Here is a 19,398-nt window from a genome sequence, read left to right on the forward strand (position 1 = left end):
CAGCAAAGGAATCTTTTTCTGTTTGCACTATAGACTGGATGTTCGCCACAAGTCGTCTCTGGACAGGCGCCTAGGCGTTAGCAGCACACTCTTAAAAACGTGTAATTTGCATTGAACGCTTCACTGAGTGCACGTTGACATTTGTTTAGTAATGTGTAACATTATCAGCAGCGATTGCTGGCGCGAAGGGTGTTGCCTTTGTTTCAATCCTATATACTTGTTTCCATGTCATGCGTGATGCCCACTGAGGTGTGTTTATCGTGTTATGGACCGCTTAGCAGGATGGTGGTGCACCACACCTATCCTGTGAGGCTCCAATAACCTGCACACAAGTGGTGGTGAGGCACGGCTTCCAGGGCTGTGCCCCACTTTTGTCCTGTGAGGCTCCAATGACGTGCACACAAGTGGTGGTAAGACACGACTGCCAGGGCTGTGCCCCACTTTTGTCCTGTGAGGCTCCAATGACGTGCACACAAGTGGTGGTGAGGCACGACTGCCAGGGCTGTGCCCCATTCCTGTCCTGTGAGGCTCCACTGAAGTGGTTGCTGTGCCAGTGTTGGCAGCGGTGCCCTGCTCTGTTTCTTTTTGGGTGCTTTTATCAGAGGTAACTGCTGTTCTTTCTCCCAGCAGGAGTATGCTGCGCCTGGCTTGCTGCACGGCCCTCCTGGCGCTCCTGCGGCTCATCCTCGGTCTGCCCTGGCTGCAGGTTGTCCCGGCCCTCCTCATCTTCTACCTGGGCTCTGGAGGATGGAGGTTCCTGAGGATCGTCTACAGAACGCTTGGCAGAGACCTCAGGTGAGTGCACCTTGGAGATCTCCCACCCAGACACAGCTTTTTTTATTCTATCTGTGCCCCACACACCCCTGGAGGAGAGCTCTTGTGTTGGGATGCTGTGTGAAGGGTCTAGTGGCAGTGACTAAGTGCTGTAAGCTAGTAGGACTGATGTGGACCTAGTTGGAAGCAGCTTGGTTTGTTCTGGAAGTGACCAAGAGTCAATAGAGAGCTGGGCCTTAAACTATGCATGCCATAAACCACTGGGGCTTAAACTATGCATGCCATAAACTGCTGGAGCTTAAACTATGCATGCCATAAACCACTGGGTCTTTAACTATGCATGCCATAAACTGCTGGAGCTTAAACTATGCATGCCATAAACCACTGGGGCTTAAACTATGCATGCCATAAACCACTGGGGCATGAACTATGCGTGCCATAAACCAAAGGGGCTTAAACTATGCATGCCATAAACCACATCACTGGGTCTTACACTATGCATGCCATAAACCACTGGGTCTTTAACTATGCATGCCATAAACCGCTGGAGCTTAAACTATGCATGCCGTAAACCACTGGGGCTTACACTATGCATGCCATAAACCACTGGGGCTTACACTATGCATGCCATAAACCACTGGGGCTTACACTATGCATGCCATAAACCACTGGGGCTTACACTATGCATGCCATAAACTGCTGGAGCTTAAACTAAGCATGCCATAAACCACTGGGGCTTAAACTATGCGTGCCATAAACCACTGGGGCTTAAACTATGCGTGCCATAAACCACATCACTGGGTCTTACACTATGCATGCCATAAACCACTGGGTCTTACACTATGCATGTCATAAACCACATCACTGGGTCTTAAACTATGCATGGCATAAACCACTGCTCAACCAGTCTCCAGTCAGTAAATGAACTCTCCATTTCGGAACTTGTTTTACGATGGTTGTTGCTCTGCTGTATTATTCACTCTACAGTTGTATTTCTTGCACACTCTTGTTCTGTGTTTATCTATGCATTGCTTTGCTGTCTTAATGCTCGCTGTCTCTCATACCCCAAGGCTGCCATATTTTATGACTTTTAGTGCTTCATAAAAATATTCAAACAAAATTTGGTGACAAATTAACTACAGTTTTACTGACTGATTCTGCGCTAGCACTGTCCAAGCTAAGTTCTTCTGCAAGGGGAGAGCTTGGCTTTAAATGTCTCTTTAGCTTTTAATACTAAAATCTTTATTAAGGACCATTGACTTTTATAAGTGTGCGTCCGGGCTGGATTTCCCCCACCTGTTTAGTGCGGTTTTAGCAGCAGAATTTCTTTCTAAAACTTGAAATATGAGGGGCCAAGGCCATTTGGTTGCCGCGAACAGGGGCCACTAGCATATTGTCTCCCTGCACACAGTTCTTGTCTACAAATGTGAGAGGCGCTGTTTACAGTCCAGTCGACTGATTCCGCACGGACGCTTTTCATGCTAGGACAATCTGCACGGGGTCTGGTTTCTAATGTTCTTTTTGGTCTGCTAGTATATCCTTAAGACCCATTACGGTCATAAGTGTGTATCTGGGCCGTTTTTTCCCCGTCTGTCTAGCTTACTATTGATAGCTGAATCTTGTTTTTATTGTAATCAATCAATCGATCAGTAATCTTATAAAGCACAACTACTCACCCGTAAGGGTCTCAAGGCACTGAGTATGGAGGGGATGGGGCTGCGGTTCAGTCGAAGAGCCAGGTCTTGACGTTCTTCCTGAATTGCGACAGCAATGGTGATTGCCTGAGGTGCAGAGGCAGGGAGTTCCAGGTCTTCGCAGCGAGGTAAGAGATGGATCGTCCTCCAGCCGTGGTCTTGCGGATTCGTGGGACGGTGGCCCGGGCCAGTTGGGAGGAGCGGAGATGTCTGGTAGGAGTGTAGAAGGAGAGGCGGTGGTTGAGGTATGCAGGTCTGGCGTTGTGGAGGGCTTTGTAGGCATGCCGGAGAAGCTTGAAGGTGATTCTTTTGTTGACAGGTAGCCAGTGAAGGTCTCTCAGGTGGCTGGTGATGTGGTTGCGGCAGGGGATGTTCAAAATGAGTGTGGTGGGGGCGTTATTTTCTGGGTCGTACCTGCATAGTGTGTTGCCGTAGTCTAGTCTGCTGCTTACAAGCGCATAGGGGACCATTTTCCTGGACTCAGTGGGGATCCCCTTGAAGATCTTACGAAGGAAGCGAAGTGTGTGGAAGCAGGAGGGCGAAACGGAGTTGATTTGGTGGTTTGTTGAGGGGGAGGAGCCAGGATGATGCAGAGGTTTCGTGCGTGGTTCGTTGGTATGGGGGATACAGAGTACAGCGGGCCACCAAGAGTCATCCCAGGCGGAGGGGGAGGAGCCCAGGAGGAGGACTTTGATCTTGTCTGAGTGGAGCCCGAGGCAGCTGTCCTTCATCCAGGTGGCAACTGCCTTCATCCCGTCGTGGAAGTTGCTCTTGGCGGCTGTGGGTTCGTCTATGAGGGAGATATCGGTGCTATAAGTTATTATGCAATAGAATTATTACATTCCTTAATATACACGCAAATGCAATCTTGGGCATCTACACAGTAGTTCAGGATGTAGTAAAGACACTGAGCGCAAGCAACACAAAATAGGCCTTCAATCCAAGGCGAGCAAGATGGATTGGGCTATCTCTTTGACTGTCCTCGAGGCTTTGCTGCAATTGAACAAGGCAGAGCAGTGCTCAACACTACTGCACACTGCACTCAGGAGGCAGGGCAGCTCAGGAGCAAGGCCCAGCAGTGCTGAACACTACTGCACCCTGCACTCATGAGGCAGGGCAGCTCAGGAACAAGGCCCAGCAGCGCTGAACACTACTGCAGACTGCACTCAGGAGGCAGGGCAGCTCACGAACAACGCCCAGTAGCGCTGAATACTACTGCACTCATGAGGCAGTGCAGCACAAGAACAAGGCCCAGCAGCGCTGAACACTACTGCACACTGCACTTCTGAGGCAGAGCAGGTCAGGAACAAGGGCCAGCAGTGCTGAACACTACTGCACACTGCACTCATGAGGAAGAGCAGGTCCGGAACAAGGACCAGCAGCGCTCAACACTACTGCAGACTGCACTCATGAGGCAAGGCAGGTCAGGAACAAGGACCAGCAGTGCTGAACACTACTGCACACTGCACTCATGAGGCAGTGCAGCTCTGGAAAAAGGACCAGCAGCGCTGAACACGACTGCAGACTGCACTCAGGAGGCAGGGCAGCTCAGGAACAAGGCCCAGCAGCGCTGAACACTACTGCACACTGCACTCATGAGGCAGTGCAGCTCAGGAACAACGCCCAGCAGCACTCAAAACTACTGCAGACTGCACTCATGAGGCAGAGCAGCTCAGGAAGAAGGCCCAGCAGCGCTGAACACTACTGCACACTGCACTCATGAGGCAGGGCAGCTCAGGAACAAGGGCCAGCAGTGCTGAACACTACTGTGTGGTAAATAATTCTCCTTTACCTGGACTGAATTTGATACAGGAACATAATAAAATAGCTCAGTAAAATGAGAGGCAGAATCCGTGGTATTAGAGGTTCGGAATGGGCTTTATTCCAATACTCGATTATAATCGGTTGCTCCCAATGTTCCGTCACCACGAAGGTTCAGGAAGTGAAGCACACACATTATTGACCTGAAATGGCTTTTATAATACATACATTACAATGAAGCGAATGCAATAGGCGTAACAATTGATAAGGAAAATGACGAATTGTCTGCGTAACCGAAAATGGGTGGAACAAGGAGTAAAAAGGAACATAATTGGTGGTGATGTCACCTATAGGTGGATCTATAAGATAATACTTGGCATGGATGCGCGCGCAGCAGCATGACGTGTAATTGACGTGTAACTAGGGGGTGAAGGGGACTTGACATTTAGCTCTACATGTGGAGACGAGAAGTCTGAGGGGTCAAGTCAACCTAATCCCAAATCATATCTAACATCCTATGTTTAAAGAACTGTGTTATCCATAAAGAAGGACTCTCGGACAGAATCTATTCTATACTGACTGTGTGTGCGTGTACAAGCGTCTAAGTGTCTACACTAAATGCGAGGGCAGGAATCTTCCATAGTAACAGGACTATGAATTACTTGTATTAAGACAGAGAAGCCGGGCCCTTTGCTTGGTAGCTGGAAGAATGTTTACTTAAACTACTAGGCAGGAATGCATCGGCTGAGGGGGAAGCAGATAACTCGAAGGTGAAATACAGTTCTTGGCAGAGAATAGGCTGATGTCAGGCTTCGTGAGCCGCGCAGAGAATGAGACAGAGTTCATGGTCACAGATGCAGGCTCAGACTGGAGCTTTCAGAGGCAGAAGGCAAGAGGAGTTTTGATGACAGAATCAGGGCCTACTTGCCTGGACTGTAAAATGGCATAAGTGAGCCATACAAAGCCGGTGGCCTTTTGTACTTAGGAATGGAATATCCGGCCTATTCATGGCGGATCTGACAGAGGACATGTTGACGGTGGACGCACATGTATTTGCGTCTTCATAACTGGAACTGGAGGGAACATACATGTACTTGTGACATGTACATAGAACCGTTGGGGTCCAAGATAGGGGACATAACTGACCAGAAAAATCCATATTTCCACATTCCCTCCTTGTCCCCTACTTGCCCGTTAAGAGATATCAATCTTCATTAATCCATTGATCTGTTCATATAGCATCATTTGTTCTTCTTTCTTCTTCCGGGATCTTGAATGAAATCTTGGTGGTGGAATACACGATGTGGCACACAGACCACAAATCGCTGGTCCACATTGTAGACATAGACAGCAACTGAATAGTATGAGAAGGCCAATACCTAGGAAGGACAGAACTCTCCATCCCCAGGCTGATATCACATTCCAAAACCAACTGGACCAAGTCCAAGTGCCTGGGTTCTGGTGTATCTGGCTTACAATCTTGTGAAGGCGAGTTATGGCTTTATATACTGATGGCGAATTTTCTGGTATGAATACGCAGCAGCTTGATCCGATGACCCTACAAGCTCCGCCTCTATCAGCCAGGATGACGTCAAGGACAAGACGATTTTGAAGCACAACAATCCGCATAGCAGACTGCTCTTCTGTTAAATTGCCTAAGGCGGAAATAGTTTCATTCACTACTGCTTCAAGGGTTCTAGTTAATCTACGTATCAGCTTACTATTGGTAACTGTACCTATATAGGGAAAGATGCCTTTATTGAAATCTACATACTTGTCCCATGCTGTCTCAGTATAATCGACAATTGGGAGATCTCTCCGCTCTCTATGGTGTACTAAATGAATATTTCTATAATAATCAGGAGGAGCTAGGAAAACAGGTGGCAAAAGGAATGCTATGTAGCAGGTACCATCCCAATCTAGAGGTAGACGCATATATGCAGTCTGACCACATATAAAGTAGGAGTGGCGATAAGCTCTGAATGAAGATTTGCCTTGATCACTGAATTCTACTGTAGTAGTGCATTGACTATGGCCCATATGTATGGAACCAACCTTTCTTACACACAATTCACCTTTTGCTGGGAATACTGACATGGTGGGTAAGACTAGTTCAATTTCGGATACGACATTTAGAATCATGAGATTAGGTGTAAAATTACCTAATCCATATACTTCATTTTCTAGATCAGTTCCTGTTCTTTTGGGGCGACCCTCCTTGTCAGGATAACAGACCTTGAGTAAAACTAGGTTTAGGTTTCCCCATACCCACTGATCTTGGTAAACTGCTGTGTCTGAGTCTATGGAATTGATTAAACTAAACCATGCTCCACAGGAGCCATTATGTGTAAATGGATGTGGAAAGAAAGGCAAGACTCCTTCATAATTCTGATAGGGAGGGAGTCGGCCACACACCCAACAATTAGTTGCATTACTAGTCTGATGGGAATGATGTAACATACTAATGAAAGTGTTATTGCGCAGCGCAAGTCTATAGGACAATTCATGCGGGGGTAAGTCACTAAAAGAATGTTCTGCAATAACATTGTGAACATTTCTGGCAATAGGGTAATATATGTGCAACAACATACTGGTAATAATTATTAAAAGACTTAAGGAAAACAGAATTAATAATGTCCCTATACAATGGCTACGCAGTGATTTACAATACGCCTGTCGTTTCATCATTTTTCGCGACTGTTCATGATTCAGGTCTAGAGGATACATGTCAGAGACAGATTCAACCGCTTCACCTAGGAGAGGACTTAAACAATCAAACCGTCTGACGTCCTAGGCCTTAACCTAACTTTGTAAAGTTCGCTTTCAGTTTTTTCCACCAAAGGAAGTTTTGAATCAGTCTGTGAGGGAGTGCAGGGCACAATGTCTATATCCGAGTATTGTCCATGAAATTTCTTGATATGACTTGAATGAATCCAACCCTTGCGGCCCTCGATCTTCACGGCTGTTCTTGTGGTCAGCAGAACCAACTTGGGTGTCTTCCACCTGGGCTCCAGCTGAGTCTTTCGGTCGAAATTTTTTACAAACACAAGATCACCCGGAACTATGTCATGGGGTTTCACCTCAGTGTTGTCGGGAAATGCTGCAGCAACCTGTGAACGACAAGATTGTAGTGCAGATATCAAGGAAGCCAAGTAATCTGTCAGCATATTACAGTCAATATCAGTTATTTTGCGTGGTATAGGCGTCCCCCACATATTTGGTGGTCTACCGAAGATCACCTCATACGGGGATAGCCCTGTTCTAGAGTGTGCTACCATTCTCATGTAAAAAAGTGCAACTGGTAATGCTACTATCCAGTCGACCCCTTTCTCTCTGCATATTTTGGACAGTCTGATTTTCAGTATCTGATTATGTCTTTCTACGAGACCTGCTGCCTCGGGGTGTCGGACACAGTGGAATTTCCACTGATATCCTAGCAGAAGTGAAACATGTTTCATTAATTCGGATGAGAACGGCTGGCCGTTATCTGAGTAGACAACACGTGGTAAACCGTAGCGTGGGAAGAATTCTCGAACTAACTGTTTGGCAGTAGTCGGGGCAGTGTAATCTGAAACCGGGTATGCCTCCGTCCAACGGGACAGAGCGCAGACAACTACGAGAACATATTTGAATCCTCGACATCGTTCCATCTGGATATAATCCATCTGGAGGACTTCAAAAGGGTGATCAGGAGGATAAAATCCACCCTGTTCTACGGGAACACTTTTTCCTGGGTTGAACTGGCAACAGATCATACAGGTACGGACTTTTTGTTTGGCTGCTGCTCGTAAATGTTTATTGAACCAAATGTGTTGAATGCTGTCTAGCATAGCTTTTTCTCCTAGATGTGCTGGACTATGGATAGTGTTAATAATGACTTGGACCATTGAATCAGGAAGGAACCATACAGACTTTTCTTTCATCATCCATCCTTGGTCCGTTTGGATCCCTCCTAATTCAGTCCATTTCTTTATTTCGTCTGGTGTAGCATGTGTCTGTATGTCAATTACGTCAAGAGTAGGATCTTTAACTGTCATACAATGTGTCGGCACCGGGACTATTGTCTTTGTCATGTCGGATGTTTGGGTTTGAGCAGTCTGTTTAGCTGTTCTGTCGGCTAAATCATTGCCTTGAGAAATGATATCAGTAACTTTCGTATGAGCTTTACATTTCATAATTGATATTGCAGTAGGTAGATGTATTGCATCTAATAAGGCATGAATGAGGGGTCCGTGCTGAATGTGGGCACCGTGGGAAGTTAAATAACCTCTCTCTCGCCACAGCACGCCGAAGTCATGTACGACTCCGAATGCATAACGTGAATCAGTGTATATGTTGACTTTTTTACTTGTGGCTTGAATACAGGCTTGTGTCAGAGCGACAAGCTCTGCGGCTTGAGCTGACAAAGTATTTATACGATTAGTTTCAATGACTTCAGTATCTGTTGTGACTGCATAAGCAGCCACTAACTCTCCTGTACTTGTTCTCATACATGAACCATCTACATACAATGTCAGGTCTGGATCTGACAATGGAACATCTGTCAGTCTTGTCTAGGTTTCGTCGTTATAGTAATAACTTCAATACAGTCATGAGCTAGTGGGTCTGTTCCGGTTACTGGCAAAAGTGTGGCAGGATTCAATGTGTTACAGCGTCTGATTTCTATATGTGGCTGAAACAATGTAAGTTCATACCCTGTAAGTCGTGCTATAGTCAAGTGTTGTGTTTGCGTTCTATTCACAAGGACTTCTACTGTGTGTGGTACTTGAACTGTCAATGGATGTCCTAACACTATGGCATCGCTTTGTCTTATTGCTAAAGCTGTCGCTGCTACTGATTTCAGGCATGCAGGCAAAGCCTGAGCTACGGGATCTAATGTACTAGAAAAATAAGCACATGGTTTGTGTGCTCCTGCTTGTTCCTGTGTGAGTACTGACAAAGCAGTACCTCCGCGTTCTGTAACAAAGAGTGTAAACTGTTTTCTGTAACATGGCGTTGCTAAAACAGGTGCTTGACATAAAGCTTTCTTTAGGCTTACAAAAGCTTGTGTATGTTCCTGAGTCCAAGGGAGAACAGTCGATGTGGCTGCCTCCTGTGTTGTCAACTGAATGAGTGGTTTTGCTAGAAAGGCATATTGCGGGATCCACTGTCTACAGTATGAAGTGAGGCCTATGAAAGCCCGCACCTCCTTTTGTGTCTTGGGTATTGGCATGTTAGCTATTAACTGAATGCGGTCTGGTGTAAGCTGCCTTCCCTCCTTGGACAGCGAGTGTCCAAGATAAATAACTCGCTGGACACAGAATTGCAGCTTAGAAGGGGACACCTTGTGCCCCTTTTCGGCTAGAAATTGTAAAACTGTCAGTGATGCTTTTTCACATTCAGGTTCGCTTCGGGCGGTGATCAGCAGATCATCGACGTATTGAAGCAGAGCCGTGTTAACTGGCATGTGTATACTGTCAAGTTCTCGTTTCAGTGCTTGGCTATAGATGCTGGGGCTTTCTGTAAATCCTTGAGGTGCGCGTGAGAATTTAAAGCTACGTCCATTTAAACTAAATCCGAATAAATATTGGCTTTCCGGATCTATTGGGACGCTGAAAAAAGCATTCTTGAGATCGATTACAGTAAAGAATGTTGCTTCGGAATCAATAGCTGTCAGTAATGACGAGATATCTGGGACCACAGGGAATTGTGGCACAATGCATTTGTTTAACTCGCGCAGATCAATAACCAATCGATATACTGGCGGGGCCTTAGGATCTGTTCGTTTAAGAATCGGTATTATTGGTGAATTACATACATTGGAGTCTGTTTCTACAACTACTCCTTGGGTAATGAGCTCGTCAATGATTTGTAGTAAAGCCATTACAGCATCTGGGGGTAACTTGTATTGTCGCATTCGTGGTAGCACCACTCCTGCCTTTAATGTGACTCGATATGGTGTAATATTCATGCAACCAACATCAGTAGGGCCTTGTGCCCATAGACGTGTCGGTAAAGTCTGTAATCGGGGATCCATGTCTCTAGATACATAGTGACCTTTAAAATCACGTAAAAACAATCTTACTCCTTCCGGAGAACAACATATTATAGCTCCTAGAGCTTTTAACGTTTTTATTCCTAATAGATTTTCTGGACATGATTTAGTAAGCAATAAATCTGTAGTTCGGGTCAAAGGTCCTATCGTAAGTGGAAGAGGCTGTGACACTTCATTAACAATGGGCTTTCCTGAAAAACCCAGGGAAACATTCTGTGAGCCTGAGAGGGGTGCCCCTGGAACTTCACTACGTTTTATTGTTGTTCGACTTGCCCCTGTATCGAGTAAAAATTTTCTATCTTGACCTAATAATTCACTGTGTACATAAGGTCCTTCTTGATCTACTGGTATCTCGATAAGGGGTAAGTCAACTTCCCTCTCTAGGCTAGTTCATGCGTAACGCTGGTACTCAGGATATTCATACTGTGCGGTCTGATACATTTGTCGTGTTGTTGTCTGTGTGGCAGTAACAGGCAACGGTGGTGCAGCTGGCACAAACTGTATTGGCTGTTGTGCGGCTGGCATGGCCTGGGCATGCTGCAAAGCTCCTTGTTCATTCTGATCTTGTCTGAGTGGCCGTGATCTTTCTTGTGTTTTACCTATGCTGATATTATGTTTTAAAACTGGACAATCGTGTACATAATGACCTGGCTTTTTGCAATAATTGCATGTCCCTTTTACAGGTCCTGCTGAATCGGAATGTGTCATACCCTTTTTATGTCCTTCAGCTGGAACTGTCTGGGAAACTAACATTTTCATTTTCGTGTCTTTCATGCGTCTGTGTTCATGTTCTTGTTCTTCTCTAATTCTATTGTGATGGTACTGTAACATTTGTAACATTTGTGATGGAGTGTTACCTTGCCAGGTACTCTCGAACTTTAATACTCTATTCTTTACTGGGGGCAGAGCATTCTCAACTAATTTTGTTACAAACAGATGTGGGTATGATTCGCTACTTGCTTTTATGCCACTATTTATACCAAAACATTTTTCAAATCGGGCATAGTAATCACTAGTGTCCTCATCTTGCTTCTGTTTACAGGCTGAAATTGTACCCCAGTCTTCCTTTTTCGTAGTTAATAAACGCGGCAGTACCTGTACTAGTAATCCTGGTAATACCTTAGTTTTGTCCCCAAGTCCTGCTCCTGCAGTTCGGGCCCTTTCTTCTGCTTCTAATACTGACCATTCTATCTTTTGGTCTCCTACCTCCCACTCTTTTTCCTTGAGTTTCTCATAAATGCCAGCAGGCATCAATACCTTTAATATTGTCATAATGTCGGGGTAGGTATACTCTCCCATGAGTAACATGTCTTTAATTTCTCGGTGAAAACCCGCTGGGTCTTTGTCATGACTGGGTACCACTTTCTTCATTTGTAACAATTCTATTTTCGATATGGGCGTATATACAAATACGCGTCTAAACTGATTGTCCTCGCCTTTTATTGGGTGCACTTCTCGTAAGGGATTCTGTCTATCTATGTGATACGTGGTTCTTTCCTTGACGGGCAATGGAACATGTTCTGAACATACAAAAAGAATATATTGCTTTCTTGATTCTAGAATTTCTTTAATTAATTTAGTACCTGCACCTCTCCATCTATTCGTGAGTAATTCAGTCAATATGTCGGGTAAGGGACCAGGATCTGAATGCTGACTTCGATATAGTATAATGAGTTGTTGAATCATATAAATCCCAGCTAACCTCTGTTCATCTGGGGTAAGATTCAAGAATGTACGTACTACTGTATCATCACTATATTTTCCGGGACTGTCCACCCAATGGACAGCTGCCCTGGCTAAATCTTGTCCATCCATAGAATCGAGGAAATGATAACCCCTTCGTTCTCGGAGTAATTTGTCAGCTGTTTGGAACGAATGCTCACTAGACCTTATATGGACTATGGGTGTTGGGAAACTCCTGTTATTGTCTGGACATATCGGGCGTATCGGGTCATTAAGACATCTCGTACTATTACAAGATCTTCTTTTACCTACATAGGCTATAGTTTCTGACTGTCCTGTGGGCGGCCCTGACCCTTCTTCCTCGCTTTGTTCGAACTCGTCTACCTCTGATCTCTCTTCGTGTAGTCGTTCTATTTCTCTACGGATCTTTCGGCACATGGCTATTATACAATTTTGTTTATCATGTCTCCCTTCTGATATATTCTGGCTCCATCTTGTAAGAATTTGCATTGCTTCCGGGTCTACCCCCGGTCGGTCTTGATTTCTGATCACACAGTTTATGAGGAAACGTAACAGTTCCCCCTGTATCTCTACCTTCTGGTATTCCATAGCTCTGTTAATACATCCTGGATCTCGCCCTGTGTGGACAAAATGGTATATATTATCTAGATGCGCAGTCATTCCTGGTAACTTCCCTAAATACACTGCGGCTCGTCTGATACGCAATGATGCTAGGGTCATTTCGTCCTCTTTTCCAGGCACAGGGTCATATCTGCAATCTACAAGAAGTTCCTTAAGCGCACGGGCACTAAGGAGTTTGGGTGTACGTGAATGTGCTGATTCTTGAAAAGTGAGTTTATTTATTCTGGGTGGCGTAGAAAAGATATTGGTAGCACCTCCCGTGGCCCCATCTGGGGTGTCGGGTGTGAAAGGATTCGTTGAACGTGATACAGCAACTATAGGTGTGGACACAGCTATAGAAGCAGCTGTAGGAGCGGATGTAGAAACAGATGTGCTTGCCAGAACTTGTGACTCGATTTGTTGCTGTAGGGATACAGGTGCTGGATCTGAGCGTTGAACCTCCCTGGTATGCGGTCTATGCGGGGCGGAATTAGCATACTCGGGAGCCGTGTCATCTAAATATGAGGAAAGAAAAACGTCTTCTGCTGTTCTAGGATGCCCCTTAGGATGTACCTTAATTGGGAACAATGGGGGTGGCAAGTCTTTCGGTATTTCTGGGGTAGCCTTAGGTAATCCTTCGGCCAGAAGGGGATACATACCATTCATAAGGGCATTTCTTTGTCTGTCTACTTGTTCTGATTTCACTCGGGTACCTTCCTCAATTAATAGATTTTCTTGAACTTTATTGGAATTCTCTTTACTCTTCTCTTCCTGTCTACGTGCTTTTTCTGTTCGTCTATGTGATTCTTTACGCCATAATTCAATGGCATCTTTCTGTGACTGTCTGACTTTCCTTTTCCATAACTCTTCTTCTACTTTCATGATGCACTCTGCATCCCAGGTTCCCGCTGTGGGCCACCTCTGACTTTCTGGTAATCCCTTGGTGTAGTCTACCCATAAATCAAGAAATAATATAGCGTCTAAGCCATGTTTATGATACATGAAGTGCCCTGGAGTGTCCCTAGGAGGAATAGGAACGGCTTCTTCGAGAGCCCCTTTTCTAGTAGTGATCTGTCTTAATTTCGAAAAGAGCGGCATATTGAGAACTGACCTTATACTTGATTTTGACCACTGACCTGATACTTGATTTTGAACAGACTTAATACAATAAACACGATAATAAACAGTCATTCATACCACAATATACAGAACGTATTAAAACATATTTAAACATTAAACATTAAACCTTAACTGAAACAACAATGATGATCGTCTGCATAACTAATCACCAAGCTTAATTCTCGACAGTAACTAGACAATAACTAGACACTTCGGAATACTTCGGAATACTTGATATACTGCTAAACAGTACAGATACACTGCTAAAACAGTGCAGACCGGATTTTGTGTACCCAAACCCGTCTTGACCGGCACAACCTATGTGCACGTCAGAAATGCCTCCCCAGCAATGGTACTCACCGGGTAGCTTCGGAAACGGAAGGCCTCAGTAACTTGAACTTGACTCGGACTGGACTCGACTCGACTCGACTCGTCGGACACTGGGCTTGACTTCGGACTGGTGGGTCTCTGTATACCTCGGATCTTGCTCTCTCAGCTAGGCTCTGGTCGGGATACTTCGCACTTCTCACCGCCTCGTCTGGGTGTTGATCGCAGTCTCAGTCGCCCCCGCTTGACCGGAGGGAGATACAGGAAATCCTGCTGGTACGCGTTATTGTCCGTCCAGCTGTGGCAGGAGACCGGGCCTGCAACTCACCGCCGGCGCGTGAGATGAGAAAGTGTCCCTATTCGGGCGCCATTCATGTGGTAAATAATTCTCCTTTACCTGGACTGAATTTGATACAGGAACATAATAAAATAGCTCAGTAAAATGAGAGGCAGAATCCGTGGTATTAGAGGTTCGGAATGGGCTTTATTCCAATACTCGATTATAATCGGTTGCTCCCAATGTTCCGTCACCACGAAGGTTCAGGAAGTGAAGCACACACATTATTGACATGAAATGGCTTTTATAATACATACATTACAATGAAGCGAATGCAATAGGCGTAACAATTGATAAGGAAAATGACGAATTGTCTGCGTAACCGAAAATGGGTGGAACAAGGAGTAAAAAGGAACATAATTGGTGGTGATGTCACCTATAGGTGGATCTATAAGATAATACTTGGCATGGATGCGCGCGCAGCAGCATGACGTGTAATTGACGTGTAACTAGGGGGTGAAGGGGACTTGACATTTAGCTCTACATGTGGAGACGAGAAGTCTGAGGGGTCAAGTCAACCTAATCCCAAATCATATCTAACATCCTATGTTTAAAGAACTGTGTTATCCATAAAGAAGGACTCTCGGACAGAATCTATTCTATACTGACTGTGTGTGCGTGTACAAGCGTCTAAGTGTCTACACTAAATGCGAGGGCAGGAATCTTCCATAGTAACAGGACTATGAATTACTTGTATTAAGACAGAGAAGCCGGGCCCTTTGCTTGGTAGCTGGAAGAATGTTTACTTAAACTACTAGGCAGGAATGCATCGGCTGAGGGGGAAGCAGATAACTCGAAGGTGAAATACAGTTCTTGGCAGAGAATAGGCTGATGTCAGGCTTCGTGAGCCGCGCAGAGAATGAGACAGAGTTCATGGTCACAGATGCAGGCTCAGACTGGAGCTTTCAGAGGCAGAAGGCAAGAGGAGTTTTGATGACAGAATCAGGGCCTACTTGCCTGGACTGTAAAATGGCATAAGTGAGCCATACAAAGCCGGTGGCCTTTTGTACTTAGGAATGGAATATCCGGCCTATTCATGGCGGATCTGACAGAGGACATGTTGACGGTGGACGCACATGTATTTGCGTCTTCATAACTGGAACTGGAGGGAACATACATGTACTTGTGACATGTACATAGAACCGTTGGGGTCCAAGATAGGGGACATAACTGACCAGAAAAATCCATATTTCCACATTTGCACACTGCACTCCTGAGGCAGAGCAGGTCAGGAACAAGGCCCAGCAGCGCTGAACACTACTGCACTCCTGAGGCAGAGCAGGTCCGGAACAAAGCCCAGCAGCACTGAACACTACTGCAGACTGCACTCATGAGGCAGGGCAGGTCAGGAACAAGGCCCAGCAGCACTGAACACTACTGCAGACTGCACTCATGAGGCAGAGCAGGTCAGGAACAAGGCCCAGCAGCACTGAACACTACTGCACACTGCACCATGAGGCAGAGCAGCGCAGGAACAAGGCCCAGCAGCTCTGAACACTACTGCAGACTGCACTCATGAGGCAGGGCAGCTCAGAAGCAAGGCCCAACAGTGCTGAACACTACTGCACCCTGCACTCATGAGGAAGAGCAGGTCAGGAACAAGGACCAGCAGCGCTGAACACTACTGCACCCTGCACTCAGGAGGCAGTGCAGCTCAGGAACAAGGCCCAGCAGCGCTGAACACTACTGCACTCATGAGGCAGAGCAGGTCAGGAACAAGGCCCAGCAGCGCTGAACACTACTGCACACTACACTCCTGAGGCAGAGCAGCTCAGGAACAAGGCCCAGCAGTGCTCAACACTACTGCAGACTGCACTCATGAGGCAGGGCAGCTCAGGAACAAGGGCCAGCAGTGCTGAACACCACTGCACACTGCACCATGAGGCAAAGCAGCTCAGGAACAAGGCCCAGCAGCGCTGAACACTATTGCACACTGCACTCCTGAGGCAGAGCAGGTCAGGAACAAGGCCCAGCAGTGCTCAACACTACTGCACACTGCACTCATGAGGCAGGGCAGCTCAGGAAGAAGGGCCAGCAGTACTGAACACTACTGCGCACTGCACTCCTGAGGCAGAGCAGGTCCGGAACAAGGCCCAGCAGCACTGAACACTACTGCAGACTGCACTCATGAGGCAGAGCAGCTAAGGAACGAGGCCCGGTGGAGCTGAAACTACCGTAGACTGTGTACATGAGGCAGTGCAGGTCAGGAACAAGGCCCAGCGGCGCTAAAAACTACTGCACTCATGAGACAGTGCAGCTCAGGAACAAGACCTAGGAGAGCCGAACACTACTGCAGACTGCACTCATGAGGCAGTGCAGCTAAGGAACGAGGCCCGGTGGAGCTGAAACTACCGTAGACTGTGTACATGAGGCAGTGCAGGTCAGGAACAAGGCCCATCGGCGCTAAACACTACTGCAGACCTTGCTCATGAGGAAGTGCAGCTCAGCAACAAGGCCCAGCAGTACTGAACGTTGCTGCAGACTGCATTCTCGAGGCAGCGCAGCTGAGGAACAGGGCCCTGCTGCACTGAATGCTGCTGCAGACTGCGCACATGAAGCAGTGCAGCTCTTAAACTATTCTCACCATTACTGAACTTTATGGCAGCCTGCTCTTATTCGCTAATCAAGTTTATGAATAACATATAGTGGCACTGAACCCTACTGTACACAAGAGGCAGTGCTCCTCATAAAAATGGCCCAGCGGCGCTGAACACTGTTGCAGACTGCACACATGAAGCAGTGCAGCTCATAAACATGGCCCAGCAGTATTCCTTTGGATTGCACCGTGAGGCTTTGCACCGTATGATCATTTCCTCCATTAGCACTGCACCGAAGTGAATTCTTTCTGTGGAAATAGAGAACATCTTTGGTGGACAAAGTTCAATCTCTGCATTTCTTAAAAATGTGCCACTTTCGCCTGCCTATTTTAAGCTGACCGCATGCCAGTATGCAGTGTTGTTGATACGTTTTTGAACCAAGAGAAGTAGATCACGGTGCTGTCAAATAGTCCATTTCAATGCAAACATTAACACAAAAACCAGCTAATGTTACACTCTTGAGCTGTCTGTGGCTACATGGGGAGTGGCTGTAGGCACCACTCTTAGCACCCGTGGGTGCTTTGATGAAACTTAACGACCCATGGGCACTCTAGGGCCCCTTGGCTGCTTCGGGTACCCCTAGCCTCCCATGGAGCCCTGGGTGGTGAGGGGGGCCTCTGGGTTCTATAGCTACTAAGAGGATGCAGTGGAATCGCTCAGGGGACATGTGGCACTGTTGAGGCCCTTGCCCACTATGGAGATCTGTCTCTGTGGGATCCCTTGGGTGCTGTGGAGATTCTTCTCTCTGTGGGATCTCTTGACTGCTGTGGGGATCCTTCCCTCTGTGGGATCTCTTGACTGCTGTGGAGACCCTTGCCTCTGTTGGATCCCTTGGGTGGCAGCTGTGGAGACCCTTGGGTGGCAGCTGTGGAGACCCTTGGGTGGCAGCTGTGGAGACCCTTGGGTGGCAGCTGTGGAGACCCTTGGGTGGCAGCTGTGGAGACCCTTGGGTGGCAGCTGTGGAGACCCTTGGGTGGCAGCTGTGGAGACCCTTGGCAGCTGTGGAGACCCTTGGCAGCTGTGGAGACCCTTGGCAGCTGTGGAGACCCTTGGCAGCTGTGGAGACCCTTGGCAGCTGTGGAGACCCTTGGCAGCTGTGGAGACCCTTGGCAGCTGTGGAGACCCTTGGCAGCTGTGGAGACCCTTGGCTGCTGTGGAGACCCTTGCCTCTGTGGGATCCCTTGGCTGCTGTGGAGACCCTTGCCTCTGTGGGATCCCTTGGCTGCTGTGGAGACCCTTGCCTCTGTGGGATCCCTTGGCTGCTGTGGAGACCCTTGCCTCTGGGATCCCATGGCTGCTGTGGAGACCCTTGCCTCTGGGATCCCATGGCTGCTGTGGAGACCCTTGGCCTCTGTGGGATCCCTTGGCCTCTGTGGGATCCCTTGGCCTCTGTGGGATCCCTTGGCCTCTGTGGGATCCCTTGGCATCTGGGATGCCTTGGCTGCTGTGGAGACCCTTGCCTCTGTGGGATCCCTTGGCTTCTGTGGAGCCCCTTGCCTCTGTTGGATCCCTTGGTTGCTGTGCAGACCCTTGGGTAGCAGCTGTGGAGACCCTTGCCTTTGTGGCATCCCTTGGGTGCCGTGGAGACCCTTGATCCCGTGGCTGCCGTGGAGACCCTTGATCCCGTGGCTGCCGTGGAGACCCTTGCCTCTGTGGCATCCCGTGGCTGCCGTGGAGACCCTTGCCTCTGTAGCATCCCGTGGCTGCGGTGGAGACCCTTGCCTCTGTAGCATCCCGTGGCTGCCGTGGAGACCCTTGCCTCTGTGGGATCCTGTGGCTGCCGTGGAGACCCTTGCCTCTGTGGGATCCCTTGGCTGCCGTGGAGACTCTTGCCTCTGTTGGATCCCTTGGCTGCTGTGCAGACCCTTGGGTAGTAGCTGTGGAGACCCTTGCCTTTGTGGGATCCCTTGGGTGCTGTGGAGACCCTTGCCTCTGTGGGATCCCTTGGCTGCTGTGCAAACCTTTGGTTGGCAGCTGTGGAAACCCTTGCCTTTGTGGGATCCTGTGGCTGCCTTGGAGACCTTTTGCCTCTGTGGGATCCTGTGGCTACCATGGAGACCTTTGCCTCTGTGGGATCCTGTGGCTACCGTGGAGACCTTTGCCTCTGTAGGATCCTGTGGCTGCCGTGGAGACCCCTGCCTCTGTGGGATCCCGTGGCTGCCGTGGAGACCCTTGCCTCTGTTTGATCCTTTGGCTGCTGTGGAGGCCCGTGGGTAACAGCTGTGGGGATCCTTGGATGCTGTGGGGATCCTTCCCTCTGGGGATCCCTTTGGTGCTGTGGAGACCCTTGGATGCTGTGGGGACACGTGAGAATGGGCCTTCTGTGCACACAGGGGGTCTGTGCCCACTCTTGGTAGCCTTGGGAAATCTGGGTACTTGTGTGTGTTGGGGGGACCCTTGACGGGGCACTGTGGTGACCCATGGGCACTATGGGGACCCTTGGGTACTGAT

At 47.7% G+C, this 19,398-nt stretch overlaps 1 protein-coding gene across 3 annotated transcripts in view; it reads left to right on the forward strand.

Annotated features, from left to right (window-relative positions):
• Nucleotides 1–19,398, forward strand: part of SLC27A4 (solute carrier family 27 member 4) — a 330,596-nt gene that overhangs the window by 75,781 nt on the left and 235,417 nt on the right. For 2 of the 3 annotated variants that reach the window (XM_085614109.1, XM_085614108.1), the window contains exon 2: nt 631–795. In XM_085614109.1, the coding sequence (XP_085470235.1) occupies nt 635–795 (161 nt within the window). In that variant the 5' untranslated portion in view covers nt 631–634. Of the gene's footprint in view, nt 1–627; nt 796–19,398 lie in introns of all 3 variants that reach the window. The other variant, XM_085614107.1, reaches the window with a different exon arrangement.

This window comes from Triturus cristatus, chromosome 1_2 (assembly GCF_964204655.1).
Source record: "Triturus cristatus chromosome 1_2, aTriCri1.1, whole genome shotgun sequence".
NCBI lineage: Eukaryota > Metazoa > Chordata > Amphibia > Caudata > Salamandridae > Triturus > Triturus cristatus.